This window comes from Numenius arquata, chromosome 8 (genome assembly GCF_964106895.1).
Source record: "Numenius arquata chromosome 8, bNumArq3.hap1.1, whole genome shotgun sequence".
NCBI lineage: Eukaryota > Metazoa > Chordata > Aves > Charadriiformes > Scolopacidae > Numenius > Numenius arquata.
This window is the reverse complement of record NC_133583.1, coordinates 12,562,480-12,577,490: the sequence shown is the minus strand read 5'-3', so window position 1 is coordinate 12,577,490 and position 15,011 is coordinate 12,562,480. Positions and strand designations below refer to the sequence as shown.

At 56.6% G+C, this 15,011-nt stretch overlaps 1 protein-coding gene across 3 annotated transcripts in view; it reads left to right on the top strand.

Moving 5' to 3' along the window:
- The first annotated feature begins 6,082 nt into the window (after positions 1-6,082).
- Positions 6,083-15,011, top strand: part of PLXNA1 (plexin A1) — a 102,780-nt gene continuing 93,851 nt past the window's right edge. For all 3 annotated transcript variants that reach the window (XM_074152553.1, XM_074152551.1, XM_074152552.1), the window contains exons 1-2: positions 6,083-7,285; positions 13,526-13,708. In XM_074152553.1, coding sequence (XP_074008654.1) covers positions 6,083-7,285; positions 13,526-13,708 — 1,386 coding nt within the window. The remainder of the gene's footprint in view (positions 7,286-13,525; positions 13,709-15,011) is intronic.

The window sequence follows — 15,011 nt, the reverse complement described above, 5'->3', positions numbered from 1 at the left end:
TGGAAGGTGGCCTTCAGGGAACTTGGCCTGGACTTCTTTGCTCTGGAGCTGGCGACAAATTGTTGTTAAAGTGGTCCTGATCTGAGGTGGCAAAATTCACATCAGTCTGGGGTGTGAAGCCTTGAGCTGGCCTGGATTTTGATAGCAGGAAGCCACTACAGATGGTCTGTAGTGGGCTGTGCGTTGGTCTCCATCCCAGGCATTGGTCTGTCCAGGTCTTCATGTTGCTCCCTTGGCTGTAGGAGCTCAAGGGAGGATGATGTGCACTCTCCTACTGGCAAGTACGCATCCAGCTTGTGGGCTACATATAGAAAGCCTCCTGTCAGTCCTTATATGGTCTCTATAGGGACTTCGATACCCATATGAGTTCTGAGAATAATGCGAAAGACAGCCATTGGCTTGCACTTGTAGCATTGCTGAATGGAGGTGGAGAACACATGTAAGGTCCTGGTCCATGCCTGGTTTCCATAGCAAAGACAAGCAGTCCTGGCAGGACCTGCTGGGACTGTCCTTGTGTGCCTCTGCCTTGGGACGTTGTCATTGGGGGAAACTTGTGTTTCCATCTCAGAAACACTCATGAGTCTGTTTGGGAACAGCTCTCTGCAGGGCTCCAGAGTTGTTCTTCTTGGCGTGACGTGAATTCTTGCAGAGGACTGGGGAAGGGGAATTGTGTGCTTGAGAAATACTATTTAATTTCCTTGCTAGTTGTTCTTTTATGCCCCTTTTGACTGAGGGTCAAGCTGCTTCTTGAAGCCCTTGGGCAGGAGATAGCTCTTCTCCTTGTCATGTTTCTCAGGATAGAAGAGGTTGAATTCCTTGCCCAGAAGATCCTTGCAGGGCAGGAGTGGAAGCTGCTGTATCCACGTGCGCTGCAGTGGCAAGGCAGGACAAGGTCCTTGGTTCCTGCCCTGGGGGGGATGGCAGGAGCCTTGGAGGAAACTGAAGATGCTGAAGATATTCCTGATGCGGGTGATAGTAACGGAGATTGGAGCGGGGCAGCTTCAGCGCTTGCCATTGATTTCATCAGGGTGTGGTTTGAGCCAGGGATAAGATTTGTAATGATTTAACTCGCTTGCTAGAGAGAGACCCCGGCTGAATAGTTTCTAGTGACTGTCTGCGGTGAAGGAAGGAGTTAAAGTTTAGCCCTGTTGCAGAGGATTGCATATGTAGTGCAGCTCTAACTCCGTACGGTACCACCACCAGCCTTTCCTCATTGTTGCAAGGCTTTTCCCAGGCAGACAAACCTAAAAATACACCAGCTGTATGGTGAGGCTGATTCTCCTGTGGCCTGCGGGCTTTTCTCTCCCCCGGATAATCTCCCTTCTCTCCTCTTTGCTAATTACTGGCAGCCTAGCAGCTCGTGTGTTTGAAAATGGAGCCGGTTCCTTCTCGGGCTGTTTCCTGTCTCTGCTGAGAGCTGAAAGTGCCTTGGAGAGATTGCAGGTACAGACTCATTAAATGCCATTTCCCCTTCTGGGGGTCGGTTATATGGGGGTTTTCAATCCCGTTGCTTCAGTCTTCCAGCTTCCCTTGCAGAGTGCGAGGCTGTAAAGCTCTTGGGGCAGTTTGCAGCTTCGTCCTACTGCTTGAGAACAGCTTCTCTCCAAGATGAGCAATGCTTTTGGTGCAGATCCCCCAGTATCCCTGCGGGGACTCCTCCTGGGGCGTCCGTGGTGGTGGGGAGCACCAGCGGTGATGTGAGCCCGCCGGGGTCTCAGTGATGCAGGAGTGGGGATGGCAAGCGGGTCTGCGGGTGCCAGATGTACACCGCTGTGCTCATCGGCATGTTTTAAAGCCCAGATTTGCCTTGTTTCCGTGAGAGCTGCTGCTTTGCAGCTGAGCCGCCCGTGCTGACTCGGCATCCGTCAGTGCTCCGGACTGGCTGCCCGGATGAGGGGAGAGCTGGTCCTTAATGCTCTGTCCAGTCTTTGCCTTTTAAGGTTAGTTTTTCCATCCCAGTACTCCTGCTTTGTGCTATCAAAAGTGATGGTTATTTTCCCAAAGCGTGATCTCCTGTCCCAAACCCAGGTTTCTGGCTGTGCTGCGAAGCCCGCAGGCTTGGGAGATGGATGCTGTGACCCCTTGCCACCTCTTCAGCAGTGCGCAAGTGGGACGCAGGCATTTGTGGGGCAAGCTGGTGGCTTTTTGATGAAAGGCTCTTTTTTGAAGTCGGGGCACGTGAGCGTTGGCCGTGGTGAGGCGGGCAGCCCCATCCAGGTCATGCAGCAGCTGTGACCATCTCAGTGTGGCCACTTTTGAGGTGAAACCGTGAGCAAATGTCCTTTCTGGAGTGGGATGAAAGGGGCTGGGGCGGATCTGGTGCTTGCGTGATTGCTTCACCGGCTTTGTTTCTGACAGCAGGTTTCCTGCTATATGTTTATGTGTGTGTGTATATATATATATTTATGTGTGTGTGTATGGAAGACAAAGACAAGACTGTGGTGCTGTCTCTCTGGTGGCGTGGCCCAGCTGCGGGGTGAGCCAGCCCTGCGTGAGGATGCTCTCCAGGATGCTCTGCGCTGCATCGCTTCCCATCTGGGCAGCACAGTGGGGTATATTTTTGGTCCTGCTCTCCCAGTTGGCACGTATGCACCCATGCTGGGGTGTATCATTTTATTGCAGCCCGTTTCAGGGCTGGGCTCAGCCCCAGGGTGTCTGCTTGGGGTTTCCCATGACTGGGGACAGTGGTGGTGATGTGCATGGTGCAGGTCTCCCTTGCCAGCAGCACTTGCCTGGTGGTCCTGAGCCGGGTCCTCCCCATGGCAAGGTGCTGCTTGGGTGCAGCCCTGGGGCGTTTGGGTGCTGTGTGGTTTATAGCGTGTGACGGTGGAGGAGCTGCCCTGCCATTATCTGTGCCGTGACCTCCCCGTGGGGGATGGAGGCAGTGGGACGGGAGAGAAATGCCCTTTGGTCCCCACACCACTCCTCCCCAGCTGCTGCCACAGGCAGGGAGCTGGGGCCGTGCGGGCACCTGTGCTCCTCCGGTGCAGGGCTGCAGTTGGACCCCACTTTAATTTGGTCCAAGTCTCGGGTACCAGGATCATTTAATCCTGAAGAAAGCAGACAGACTAACCATTCCTACTGTTTTTTTTTTTTTTTTTTTTTTTTAGATAATTGCTGCTGATGGTTTTAAGCAGGACTGGAAAACCCCCCTGCTGGTGTCAGGGCACTAAGATGAGATGGTGCTGCTAACGTATATTTAGGAGCAGAAATCTCAGTGGAGCTCTGCAGGGTGTCTTCTCTCTGCTGGCCCCAGCTCTGCCTTGCTTTGCTCTCGTTCTAGCTCCTGAGTAACAGTTCCCTACATTAATTTGGGAATCTCCTGTTGGGCTTTCTAGCCCTCCTTTGTAGCAGCAGCCCGACCTCCAGCTCTCCCATTCCCCGAAATAGAAGCGATGAATCATAGAAATGCACTCAGAAAGTGGCTTCCCTGTCCCGGTCACCTGTCCCAGCAGGGCGATGCTTTGGCTGGCATCCATCCCTGTGCTGCACTGAGCTCCCGCTCCCACCTCCACCGCCTTCCCCGCTCCTTCTCCTCTCTGTGGCTTGTCGCTGGGGCTGGAGTTTCGTGTCGCTGGTGATCTCCTTGTGATGGAGCCGGACGTACTGTTCTGGGAGGGCCTCAGCCCCGTGTTTCGCAGTGGCTTGGTGAAAGCCAGGCTGGTTTCTTGGGGTGGGAAACCTCCCTCCAACGACCCAGCAGGAAACCGCGCTGCCTGCCACTGCCGGGCTGGTGGTTTCTGAGCCCCATGGGTTTGTGCTGACAGCGTGGCTTGGTCCCACAACTCGGTGTGGTTTGGGGCTCATAAGCTCCAATCTGGGATGCTCTTGGTTATGCTGTTACCTGTAAACTCATGCAAATGAAGGTGCTGGGCAGCATGGCTGTCCCTGGGAGCACTCTCACCCTGGCAGTGGTGGCCAGGTGTTGTTTGCTGGGATGCTCCCAGTGTTGCAAAAGGTGGTGGGAACAGGAGATTAGGACCATGCAGGTAATTTCTGAGGCTGGTGGCTCCATACTTTGGTTGTCTCCACACCTATGGAGCTGTGTGGTACCTGACTTTGATCTCAGTGTTGCTCTTTTTCCATTTCCCAGACCTCCCTTGAGGTTATTGCCATGGAGGGGGGGTGTGTTGGAGGGTGTGGAAGGGAGCAGGGTCATGAGCACGTGGGCAGGGGAGAGCTGGTGGAGCCAACAGATCTGCAGAGAGGGTTTGCCCAAAGTGCTGGCACAGCTGGCAAGGATGCAGGATGGCTGGGGATGGACTTGTCCTGGAAAGGGAGAGGAAGGTTTCATGTTTGTTGGGAGTGAGAAAAGGCGGGAGGGGGGAAAGCCTCTCCCTTCCCTCTGACCTTTCCCTGGCTTGGGAAGGAGGCAGCAGAATTGAAGGATACTATGCGGGATGTCAGGGTACTGTGTGGCCCAGCCGCTGACTCAGTGATGACGCACCCTCCAAGATGCGGGCTACTGAGTTCTGGGGTTGCCATTTCACCCCATGCATCCCTGCCTGCTCCGGGATGCCGGCAGAGCCACACAGTCACTGCAGGCCATGTTTCCTACCTGTGCCACTCCCTGGTGGGGATCCTCCCGCAGGTTATCCCGAGCTGAGTCAGAGATGGGCGATAAGGAGAGGGAAGCTCTCCTCCTCCACTCGCTTTCCAAGCGGCTTATCTGCCATAGCTGGGGTGGGGAACCGAGGGCTGAGCTCCTGTCCCCACTGCGGACCTTGGGAGGGATGGTCCCACCCTGGGTGGAGGAGCGGTGATGGTGTCAGTGGGACGGGACATGTGCTGGCGGGGGGATTGCACAACCCCAGAGGTGCTTGTGCGTCTGGGGAGGATGGAGAGGATGGGGAGGGGATGCAACCAAGGGGCTGCTGAGCAGACAGGGAGGGCAGAGCTGTCTGTGTCGGCTGCCTGCGGCCATCTCCCCGCTGCTGGGGATGCAGAGGTCACGCTGGTGTGGGTTTTTGGCTGGCTCCCTGCTGCTTTGCTGCTCTGCATTGGTGAGCCCCAGCCGTGGCACAGCAGCGTGCAGAGCTCTCCATCCTCCCTGCGTGTGCCCCCTCGTCCCTCCGGAGCCTCTCAAGCCAACTGCCTGATGGCTGGCCGTGCGTTTCTTAATGCATATAAATGCCAGAAGGACGTGCTTCTCCTTGCCGTGCCTGCTCGCTCCCCCCGACTCCTCCTGCCCACAGCCCTCCTGGGCTTCATCAGGCAGGCAGGTGGCAGGGACAGCAGGCAGCATGCCAGGGCTCTCGGCTCTCCCACCGCCTTTAAAAGGTCCTCCTCTGCTTAGGGGCTCGGGCTGGGCTTGCTGCAAACTGGGTTTTTGCATCTGCTTCCAGTGCTGTGGTGGAACGGGACAGGGGCAGCAGGCCAGGGGGCTTCTCTCGTGGCTTGTTAGCAGCCATCCCCAGCTAACACTTTGATGCTGCTCGTGGTCTTAAAAGCAGGTTGGGGCCAGCCAAGGCGTTGGTATGCAGTAGGTGTGCCGGAGCGCATCGTGAGGCTGCTGGCTTACAGGGATCTGCTGGTTGGGTCCAGCCAGTGGCTGCAGGCATGCTCAGGTGCTGCTGCTCTTCCCGAGAGGATCTGCGTGGGGGCGAGGGCCAGACTATGCCCCTCTTTAGGAGGCCACTGAATGGTGGTGCTGGTGGTTGAGGCTGAGATGGTGAGACAAAGCGCGTGGCAGCTCCTTGGTTGGGACATACTGTGGGCGACCAGGTGAGGATGTCCTTAGCATCTCACAGGCTGCCTTGGTTCCTGCGCTGGGGATGTGTCTTCTTCTGGGACAGGAGGTGGGTGATGGGGGGCATTTTGTTAGGCTGCCTGCTAGAAGAGTGTGAAGCAGCAGAGTCTCTGCTGGGTGGGGTGGAACAGGCTTGACACCATGCAGGAAAGTCTCCTAACCCCACTCTTCTTGTCTTTCTCCCTCTAGGGCTGACCGGACTGGCCGTGCCCACGATGCCCTGAATGCCGAGCACAGTGGAAACAGAGGAGACTGTGTCCCATTAGCTCCTCCTCTCTCCCTTCTCCCTTTAGTTTGGGTTTGTTTCTATTTATTTTGTGGTTGGGTTTGGGCATGGCCTTGACTGGATGTGAGGCTGCTGCAATGTGGCTCCTTTGGCTCAAGCACCACTTGTCCATCAACATTTGGACCTTGCTGCTCTTGGGGAGCACCTGGCTACCGCTGGCGGAAGGCAGCCCCAAGTCTCCCTTTAGGACTTTCCCGGTTACAGACTGGAGCTTGACACACTTAGTGGTCCATAACAAAACCGGGGAGGTCTATGTAGGGGCTGTCAATCGGATCTACAAGCTCTCCAATAACCTCACGCTCCTGCGGACTCACGTGACGGGGCCTGTGGAGGACAATGAGAAGTGTTACCCTCCACCCAGTGTTCAGTCCTGCCCACACGGGCTGGTCACCACCAACAATGTGAACAAACTGCTGCTGGTGGACTACTCGGGGAACCGGCTGATTGCCTGTGGCAGTGCCTCCCAGGGTATTTGCCAGTTCCTGCGGCTGGACGACCTCTTCAAGTTGGGTGAGCCCCACCACCGCAAGGAGCACTACCTCTCCAGTGTAAACGAGTCAGGCACCATGTCTGGGGTCATCATTGAGGTGCTGAACGGGCAGAACAAGCTCTTCATTGGGACGCCCATTGATGGGAAGTCAGAGTACTTCCCCACGCTCTCCAGCCGCAAGCTGATGGCCAACGAGGAGAATGCGGAGATGTTTGGTTTTGTCTACCAGGACGAGTTTGTTTCCTCCCAGCTCAAGATCCCCTCGGATACGCTCTCCAAGTTCCCCACCTTCGACATCTACTACATCTACAGCTTCAGCAGTGAGCAGTTTGTTTACTACCTGACCCTGCAGCTGGACACCCAGCTCACTTCACCTGACTCCACCGGGGAGCAGTTTTTCACCTCCAAGATCGTCCGCCTCTGTGTGGACGACCCCAAGTTCTACTCCTACGTGGAGTTCCCCATCGGCTGTGTGCAGGATGGCATCGAGTACCGCCTGATCCAGGACGCCTACCTGACCAAGCCTGGCAAGGCTTTGGCCAAGTACCTGGGCATCTCGGAGAGGGAGGATATCCTCTTCACCATCTTCTCCCAGGGCCAGAAAAACAGGGTTAAGCCTCCCAAGGAGTCTGTCCTCTGCCTCTTCACGTTGAAGAAGATCAAGGATAAGATCAAGGAGCGTATCCAGTCGTGCTACAGAGGGGAAGGGAAACTCTCGCTGCCCTGGCTCTTGAATAAGGAGCTGGGCTGCATCAACTCGGTAAGTTCCTGTTTGTCTCTACCGAGACAGGCTGTTTCTGGCTCCTGGTGGTGCTCTCTGGCCAGATCCTTGCTGGTGACCTGACCTGAGCCGTGTTTTCCTGGTGGGAACACTGGTGTGCTGCTGGAGCTGGGCATTCAGCTTGCTCGGTAGCATTCCTTGTGGAGATCATGGCTTCATTGTGGGGTGACCATCTGCGTTTGGGTTTCAATGGTGCCTGCAAAGAGCCCCAAGCGAGGGCCCCTGTTTCGATGCAGGTGTCTGCTTCTGCTGCATGTGCCCTGTGGGTTGGAGTTTGTTGGTGAGTCCTGAGAGGGCAGGATGCTCAGTCCTCTGGGCATCTGCTGCAGCTTGGCTGGGGAGTCCCTTGCAGATAGCGCATGTGAATTTGTGAGTGTTGTGTCACCTGGGTCTTGGTGGTGGCCAGGCAGAAGGTGTTGGGGCAGCAGGATGTGGGGGATGGAGAATGCAGACCTGATGGAGGGAGGAGGTGAGATCAGTGGTCCCAGTATCGGATGCTTAGTGTGGGGGGACCATGTCCTCTCCATGGGGTGCTGGAGAGGAGGCCAGAGGGCTCAAGGCACCATCAAGGAGGTGGGTTTTGAGAGTAGCCAGTGCAAACTGTTGTCCAGAGGTGCAGGAGTCGAGTGCTGGCATCCCAGAGCTCCCCTCTGTCTCCAGAGATGTGTCCTCCTGTCTGGTGCTCACATGGGTGCCTCTGGCCCCTGCTTGTGGCTCAGCTGCTCTGTGTGGGGCCTATGAGTGGTGGGGAGCAGGGGGACCTCCCTGCTTGGCTCTCTGGGTTTGTTTTTCAGCAGAACTATTGCTATTGTTGGTTTTTTTTCCCAGGCAACATTATAAACCACGAGAGGTCACAGGGAGGCTACAGCTCTGGGTGACAGGGAGGTCCTACTTTGGGCATCACGAAGCTGGGCTGCGTAGTCCCCAGGCAGGGTCAGATACATGGCAGAGGGGGGGCTTGGGGTGCTGGTATGTGCATTTGGGAGGGTCTGGTGGAGGTACCGATACCTCTGCTATTGCCCACCTCTCCCCATCTCCCCTGCTGGTCCTCAGCACCCACCTCAAGCCCCCAGCCCTGTCCGAGCAGGGTTTTGGGTGCCTGGTGGTGCAGGCAGGTGAGGGGGGGATCCCTGTGGAGCTGCCCTGCCTTCCCTCCTACCATCCTCCCCGCAGCTCCGGAGGAGACAGCTAACAGCTGCCTGACAAAGTAAAGGGTTTGCTGTCAAGAGCGCTGGGCTCGCAAATCAGATTTTGGCTTTGAACTAATTCAATTTTGCTGGAAAATGATGAAATCGTTACACTGCTGCCTGTTGGGTCGTGCAGCTGCTGGCTCTGGCGGAGGAGATGCTTGCTGCCTCCTCCTGCACTCCCAGCTTGCCTCCCCTGGCAGCAGCACTGTGCCCCCTGGGTTTGGGGAGGGGACTCTGGCCCCTTTGTGGGGGGTTTCATGCTAGGAGGGTCCTGGGATCACTATCTGGTGGCCAAGCCTGTATGAGTAGGTGGATCCTTGAGGTGCTCTTTGGGTCCTGCAGATGTGGCTCTTGTGGGGTGGAAGGATGCACACCATGATGGGGTGGCTCCTGCTTTCCAGTGGGTTGGGTTGGGGGATGCTGTGCTCTCTCATGGGGGCCAGGTGTTGTTTTCTGTCCCTGTCCTTCTCCAGCTGCCAAGAAGAGCCTAGAAAGGCATGACTGGATTGTGAGTCAAGCCCCCAGCCCCTTGCTGTGCTGAGCGCAAGCCAAACCAGACCCTGTGGAGCATGTAACCTCCTTCTGGCAGGAATCTCCGTGCCCCTAATAAAATGCAGCCACCTCTGGGGTGGGTTGTGGCAGTGATGGATCTCTCGGTGGTGAGGGCTGGCCAGAAAATATAAAGAGCACGTTGTTTTTTTATTTTTAAGGAGGCAGAATGTAATTGCTCAAGTCAGTAGTTGCTTGGGATTTACACCCCATCCGTACGGAAAATATCCCAGGAACTCTCTCGCTCCACGCCTTTGTGGTAGCAAGGGGCTGAGGCTGGTCCACGCTCGAGGAGGCTTTGTTGGTGCCCTGCTCCCAGATGTCGAGCAGCGCTGGGGTAAGGGATGCTCATCCCCCAGCGCTGAGGGCAGCTCCAATCCTCTGGTGCTGGAGCCAGGAGGAGAGGCCACCAGGCCTGGCATCCAGCTCAGGAGATGTTAGTGGTTCCTCCCTGGTGCTTGTGAGCGGAGCGAATTCCTGTGTCCTATTTTTCTCTCCCTTTCTGGGATGCAGCGATCCAGCAGCGTGAAACAGAGCGGAGCTGGCTCGGGAGTGAGACCCCTTGTGCTGGTCAGTGCACTCAGACCCGAGCACGGACTTGCACAAGCAGCAAAGGCACCTTGAGGAACGATCTGATCCATTCCTCTGTGCCAGCACCGCTTCTGAGCCTGTCCAGAGGTTTTGCTGCTCGCGGTGTTACACTGAGGAGGTACTCGGTGTTGTGTAGCCCAGCTCTTTGCTTCCCCGGCACAGTGCAGGGACTGGAGGTTCGCGTGCCCACAGCCAGATGTTCTCAGCACATCTGCCTAGCATGCCTGTCCCCAAAATGGGGGGACAAGGGTCAGATGTAGCTGGGAAAGGGCAGCGGGTTGGAGCTGGAGTAGAGATGCTGCAGTAGGGAGCGATTTGGGGTTCCTGGAGTCCTTGACCCCTGGGCTGGCAGAACCAGTGCCCACAGCTGGCAGGACGTGGGCAGCAGCTTTCCCTGGGCTCCCCCAGGGAGAAAATGAGCTTTGAGTCCTTGGTGGGGCTTGCTGCCCAGCCGGCTGGCACAGGGCAATGGCTGGTGACAAACTGGCCCAAATGGGCCAGGGTAAGCCAAATCCTTCCCTGGGGCATCCAGAGAAATGCATGTATTAATGAACTGTACCACACTGGGATTATTCCTGGGCAGTGATTAATGTGCAAAAAGCCTGGCATCCCAGCCTGGCATTTGGTACCTGCCTCATGCAGCCTTCTCCCTGGCTCTTCATGTCCCCCTGCATCCTCCATCGCAGCCCCTGAGGAGTGTACAGGGGGATGAGGTGTGCCTGTAATGATGTTAACTGGTGAATTACTGGGTAATTAATAATGCTGAGTGGCGCGAGCCTTGCTTCTGCTGTCTGCTCCCTCATTGCTTTCGTAAGTGGGCTTGAAGGGAGGCAATGAGACAAGGCACATCAAGGAAACGCCTGCTCCTGTGTGTTTGGTGCTGCGGGCCCGCTTTCCCCGCTCCAGCAGGCCCCTTCCCCCAGGAAATCTGAGTTTCCTGACCCTATTTTGGGGGAGGTGGGTCAATGCTGGGAGAGGAGAAGGCTGCAGTGCCACCGAGGTGGGGGCCAGGGGCAGCTGAGAGGGGTACCAAAGGAAAGCACTGAAATAAACAAAACCAAACAAAAAAGTAGACAAAAAATACTTCCAAACCCCCCGAACAAACAACCCCTGCCTGCAATGTGCTGAGTCCATAATCTGTGCAAACACCCTTGCAAATGGGAGAGAGGGCAGAGCTCGATGCCTCCTGCAGATCCCAGCATCTGCAAGCTGAAATGCTGCAAGGTCACTGGCCCTGGTGTGCCATGGTGCGTGTCGGTCCCTGCAAGCACTGGCCGGGGGGCAGCTGTCCTTCTGTCCTTCCGTCCCTCTGCCTTGCCTTTCCCCGCAGACCGCATCCACCAGGGAAGTCGGTTGATGCCATAACCCCCGTACCACCGCCCTTGGCCCGACCTCGCCGTGCTGCCTGCCTGCGCTTCCCCTAACGAGGCAGTTTGCTGTTAATGAGCTAATTGTTGGCGTAATTATTTATCGAGGTGGTGTCTGCATCACGGTGGCGGCGGGTGCTCCTCGTGGTCCCGGAGCGCAGCTGTATTTGTCGTTTCCCAGAGAGTTTGTTGAGACAAAGCAGAGAGGAGTAAACACCGTAAACATCTCTCCTCTTGCATATTCAGCAGGCGAGGGGTTGGGGAAGCTGCAGATTGAGCGTGGAGAGAGCAGAAACTGCACCCAGGGGCTGCCGGGGCTTAAATGCCTCCATGGCATTGCCCTTAACCTCTCCGCTATTGCTTGCGGCCGGATGGAAGGTGCTGGGGTGCTTTACCAGGGCGGAGGGGCTGTCCGGGCCAGAGGGTGTTTTTTCCCAGCAAAGCAGCTGAAGGATCTCGGATATCCAGATGGGAGCTGGGTATCAGCTGGAGCATCGCTCCCATCTCGCTCAGTGGTTGGGAAGATAATTTTCTCAGATCTGCTGTTTGAAAATGTCCAGCCTGGTGATGCAGAGGAGGATGCTTAGTGCGTGTGCTGGGTGATGGATAGGAGAAGGTGCTTGCAAGGCTGGGATTCAGAGGATGGGTGGAGAGGACCTAATTCTCCTTCCTCCCTTTCCCTGTGGTTGATGAGGTGCGTGGTGCCCCATGTTCCTGTCTTGGGGATCCCCGCATCTCTCACACCCGCCTGTAGGAGTTTCCCTAGTGTAGGGAAGGATGAGGACAGGTCGGGGTTGGGGGGAAGGGAGTCGATCTTTGGCTGTAGACTAACTCAGGCACCCCACAAAACCAGAAGTCAGAGTAACTGAGGGAGCAGCCCAGCATCCCCAAACCGACCGGGGAGGCTGAACGTGACCAACTGGCGTCATTCCTGGTCCTCCCTCACTGGAAAGCTGACACGGCACTGAGTCTCGGCTGCAGCCCGCTGAGGGACCGCTGACCACGGGGCCAGTGTGGTGGCACAGAGAGGAGGGCGAGCAGCCTCGGCATGACTGTGGGAGGCTGAAGCCATTGTGGCTGTGGGTGCATCGTGCCTAGGGTATGGAAAAGCGCTGAGTATTCCCTCCTCTCCGTGGGTGACTGTGGGTTGCTGCTGGGAGCCGATCCGGGCTGACCCTCGCTTCCCGGGCAGCAGAGTGGGAATCGCAGAGCCCTTGTGTACGTGGAGATCGGGAGCTCGGCGTTTTCCCATATGCTTCATCCACATGCTGCATGGATTTAAAACCCCTTGGGGACTGGCATGCATTTGGAGGCCGCTGCTTGCCAAAAAACCTCTCTCCCCTTTAAATTCAAAGTTACATAAGGAACCTTGTGAAGCGGAAGAATCCCGTGGCTGGAGCAGGCTGTCTCCCCATCGGCCGTGCCTGCCTTGCCACCCTGACCTCCTGCTCCCAGGCTCGCTGCCACCCTCAGGGATTTGGCTGGAACCCCTTGCTGCCTGGGATGGGCTGGGGCATGCTCGTGGTGGATTTTGTTGGTGCTGTGTGACCACGTGTGACCTCCATGAGACCCATGTGCCCCCCCCAGGCTGGATACCCATGGCCAGGGTCTGTTGTTCTGCTCGGCAGGTCAGGGCAATGTGGTGAGGATGCTCGGTGGAGGGAGCGAGTGCTGCAGAGCTGGTCCCGGTCCTGCTCCCCTTCCTGCATCTCACAGGGGGCATCCCTCTGGCTTTACCTTGCCCACTAGTGCAGGCAAGAGCTTGCAAAAGCTTCTCCCAGACCTGTGGGTGAGTGCTGAACCGAGGAGGCAGCTGGCTGAGCCAGGCGCCTTGTCTGGGTCAAGGCAGCACCAAAAAAATGCGGGGATTTCCCAAAGACGTTCCTGCGGGAGGAGGAGCAGGGCTGGCAGGTGGGTAGCGTGTTTGCTGGAGGCTCTGCTATCTGAAGTGAGGCTCTTTCAGGAGCCCCGACCTGTTTGTCTTGGCACGGCCTTGGCTGGGAAGTGTTTTGTCTCTGGGGAAGGCTGGGGTGCAGGATTTGGCCCCTCTTGCCTCACTGCCAAGCTGTTTTCTTTTTGAAGCTACCGCCAGGGTGAGGAGGAGAGCGGGGTGTGTGTGTGCTGGGGAGCTTCCCGCCAGCATCCCGTGTGTCTGAGATGGCAGCGGCGAGGATGGAGGGGGAGCAGGGATGATGCGCTGGCTCCTGCTGGGTTTGTGAGCGCTGCTCTGTAAGACGCAGAGCCTTGGTCTTCGTCTGCAAAGCTTGTTCAGATGCAGAGAGGGGCTGCATACCTTGGATGTGTCCCAAGTGCCTTACATCAGCACGTAGGGAATTTTAGGGAAGCATCAGCTCATCTCTTCCCTTGGCTGGTGAGGTGGGATGGCTGGGACAGGACGGGCAAGGGATAGAGCTACCATAGCCAATGGGGTGGAGGTGGGAGATGGCTGATGGCCATCTGGGAGGTCCAGCATGTCAAGGCATTGGCAAAAAGCTCATCTCTCCTCTGCTTTCCTCTGACAGCCGCTGCAGATCGATGACAATTTCTGTGGCCAGGATTTTAACCAGCCGCTGGGTGGGACTGTCACCATCGAGGGGACTCCGCTTTTCGTGGATAAGGAGGATGGGATGACCTCGGTGGCTGCCTATGACTACAGAGGACAAACCGTCGTCTTTGCGGGCACAAGGAGCGGGAAGATCAAAAAGGTAGGAAAGCTCTCAGTGATGCTGATGGGGAGGGATGAGTGCTCACCTTGCTGCCCGTTGTGGGTACAGGTAGGGCTGTGCATCCATCATTGCATCAGTTGAATTATTGGAGGTAATGTGCAAAGGGCCAGTGAGGGGCAATTTCCCTTCGCTCCTCTCTTGCCAACCAAATCTACAAAACCTCGGTCTTTTGGAAGGGTTATAACCTAGGGAAGTTGAGTTCTAGCCATTGGTGGATCGGAGCCTGTCCTGTTGTGTCTCGGAGCAGGTGGGTTTGCCCTGTAGTTGCCACAGGGCAGGCTCTGTCTGTCCAGTCTGTATGGCTTTGCCATTGACCTGGGCAGGGTGGGCAGAGGGGGGGTGCTGATGGCTCCAGCCCGGTGCAGGGGAAATTTCTCTTCCTATACCCTGCCGTTGCACAAAAGGCTGCTTGTTGGTGGCAATTAGCAAATAGCTCCGTGCGTGCCTTTCTCTGCCTGCATCTCCACAGGGCACGGATTTCCTGTTATCATAACATCGTGCCTATAATTACAGCTTTACATGCCCTGTATAAACACAGCTTGCATTAACTGCATCCTTAGCTGGGGAAAGGCAGCGCGAAGGTCCTGGTATGGTCCCTGCCAGGGGCAGGAGGACCAGGACTTGGCCGGGGCATCCAGCCCATTGCTCTGTGGCTTGTGAGGTGCTCCAGCACCCCGTCCTGGGTACAGCACCGTCCATTTTTACTACTTCTCCTCATCTGTGCTGGTCAGGGTGCCTTGGAGGACTTGGGGTTGCTTCCCTGGCAGGAATCAGGAGCAGGATGCTGTTGCGGGCCATAGCCTCCACATATCCTGCTCTCCCTGCCCATCTTTCCCCTGGACACCTGACCTGCCTGCAGCCCTGCCTATTAGCAGTGTGTTTAGGGGCAGGGGGGGACATGGGCAGTATGTGTTGAGGTGGGGGACAGGATGCTGGTGGTCTTCTCTGCTTTCCGTGGTCCTCCAGGGGGGTGGGCACAGTGGCGCCAGGGCTGAGCGGGGCTGTGGGGAGCTGATGGAGGCAGCTCATCCTCCCTTCCGGATCGATGAGAGATCCAGAGGGACTGGTGTCACGTTGCTGGCGGCTTCTCCTGCTGCTGGGCTCCAGATGGGAGGTTTTAAATGGGGATGGGAAGAAAAGAGCCTGTGGTAGGACAGTTCACAAAGCCACAGGGACAGTGTTACACCTCTAGTTCCTTATTTATCTAGCGGGACTGGAAGTTGCTTTTTACATGGCAGATTTGTTTTTTCTTCTCCCTCCTTTTTTTGGTTTTTCTCTGGTC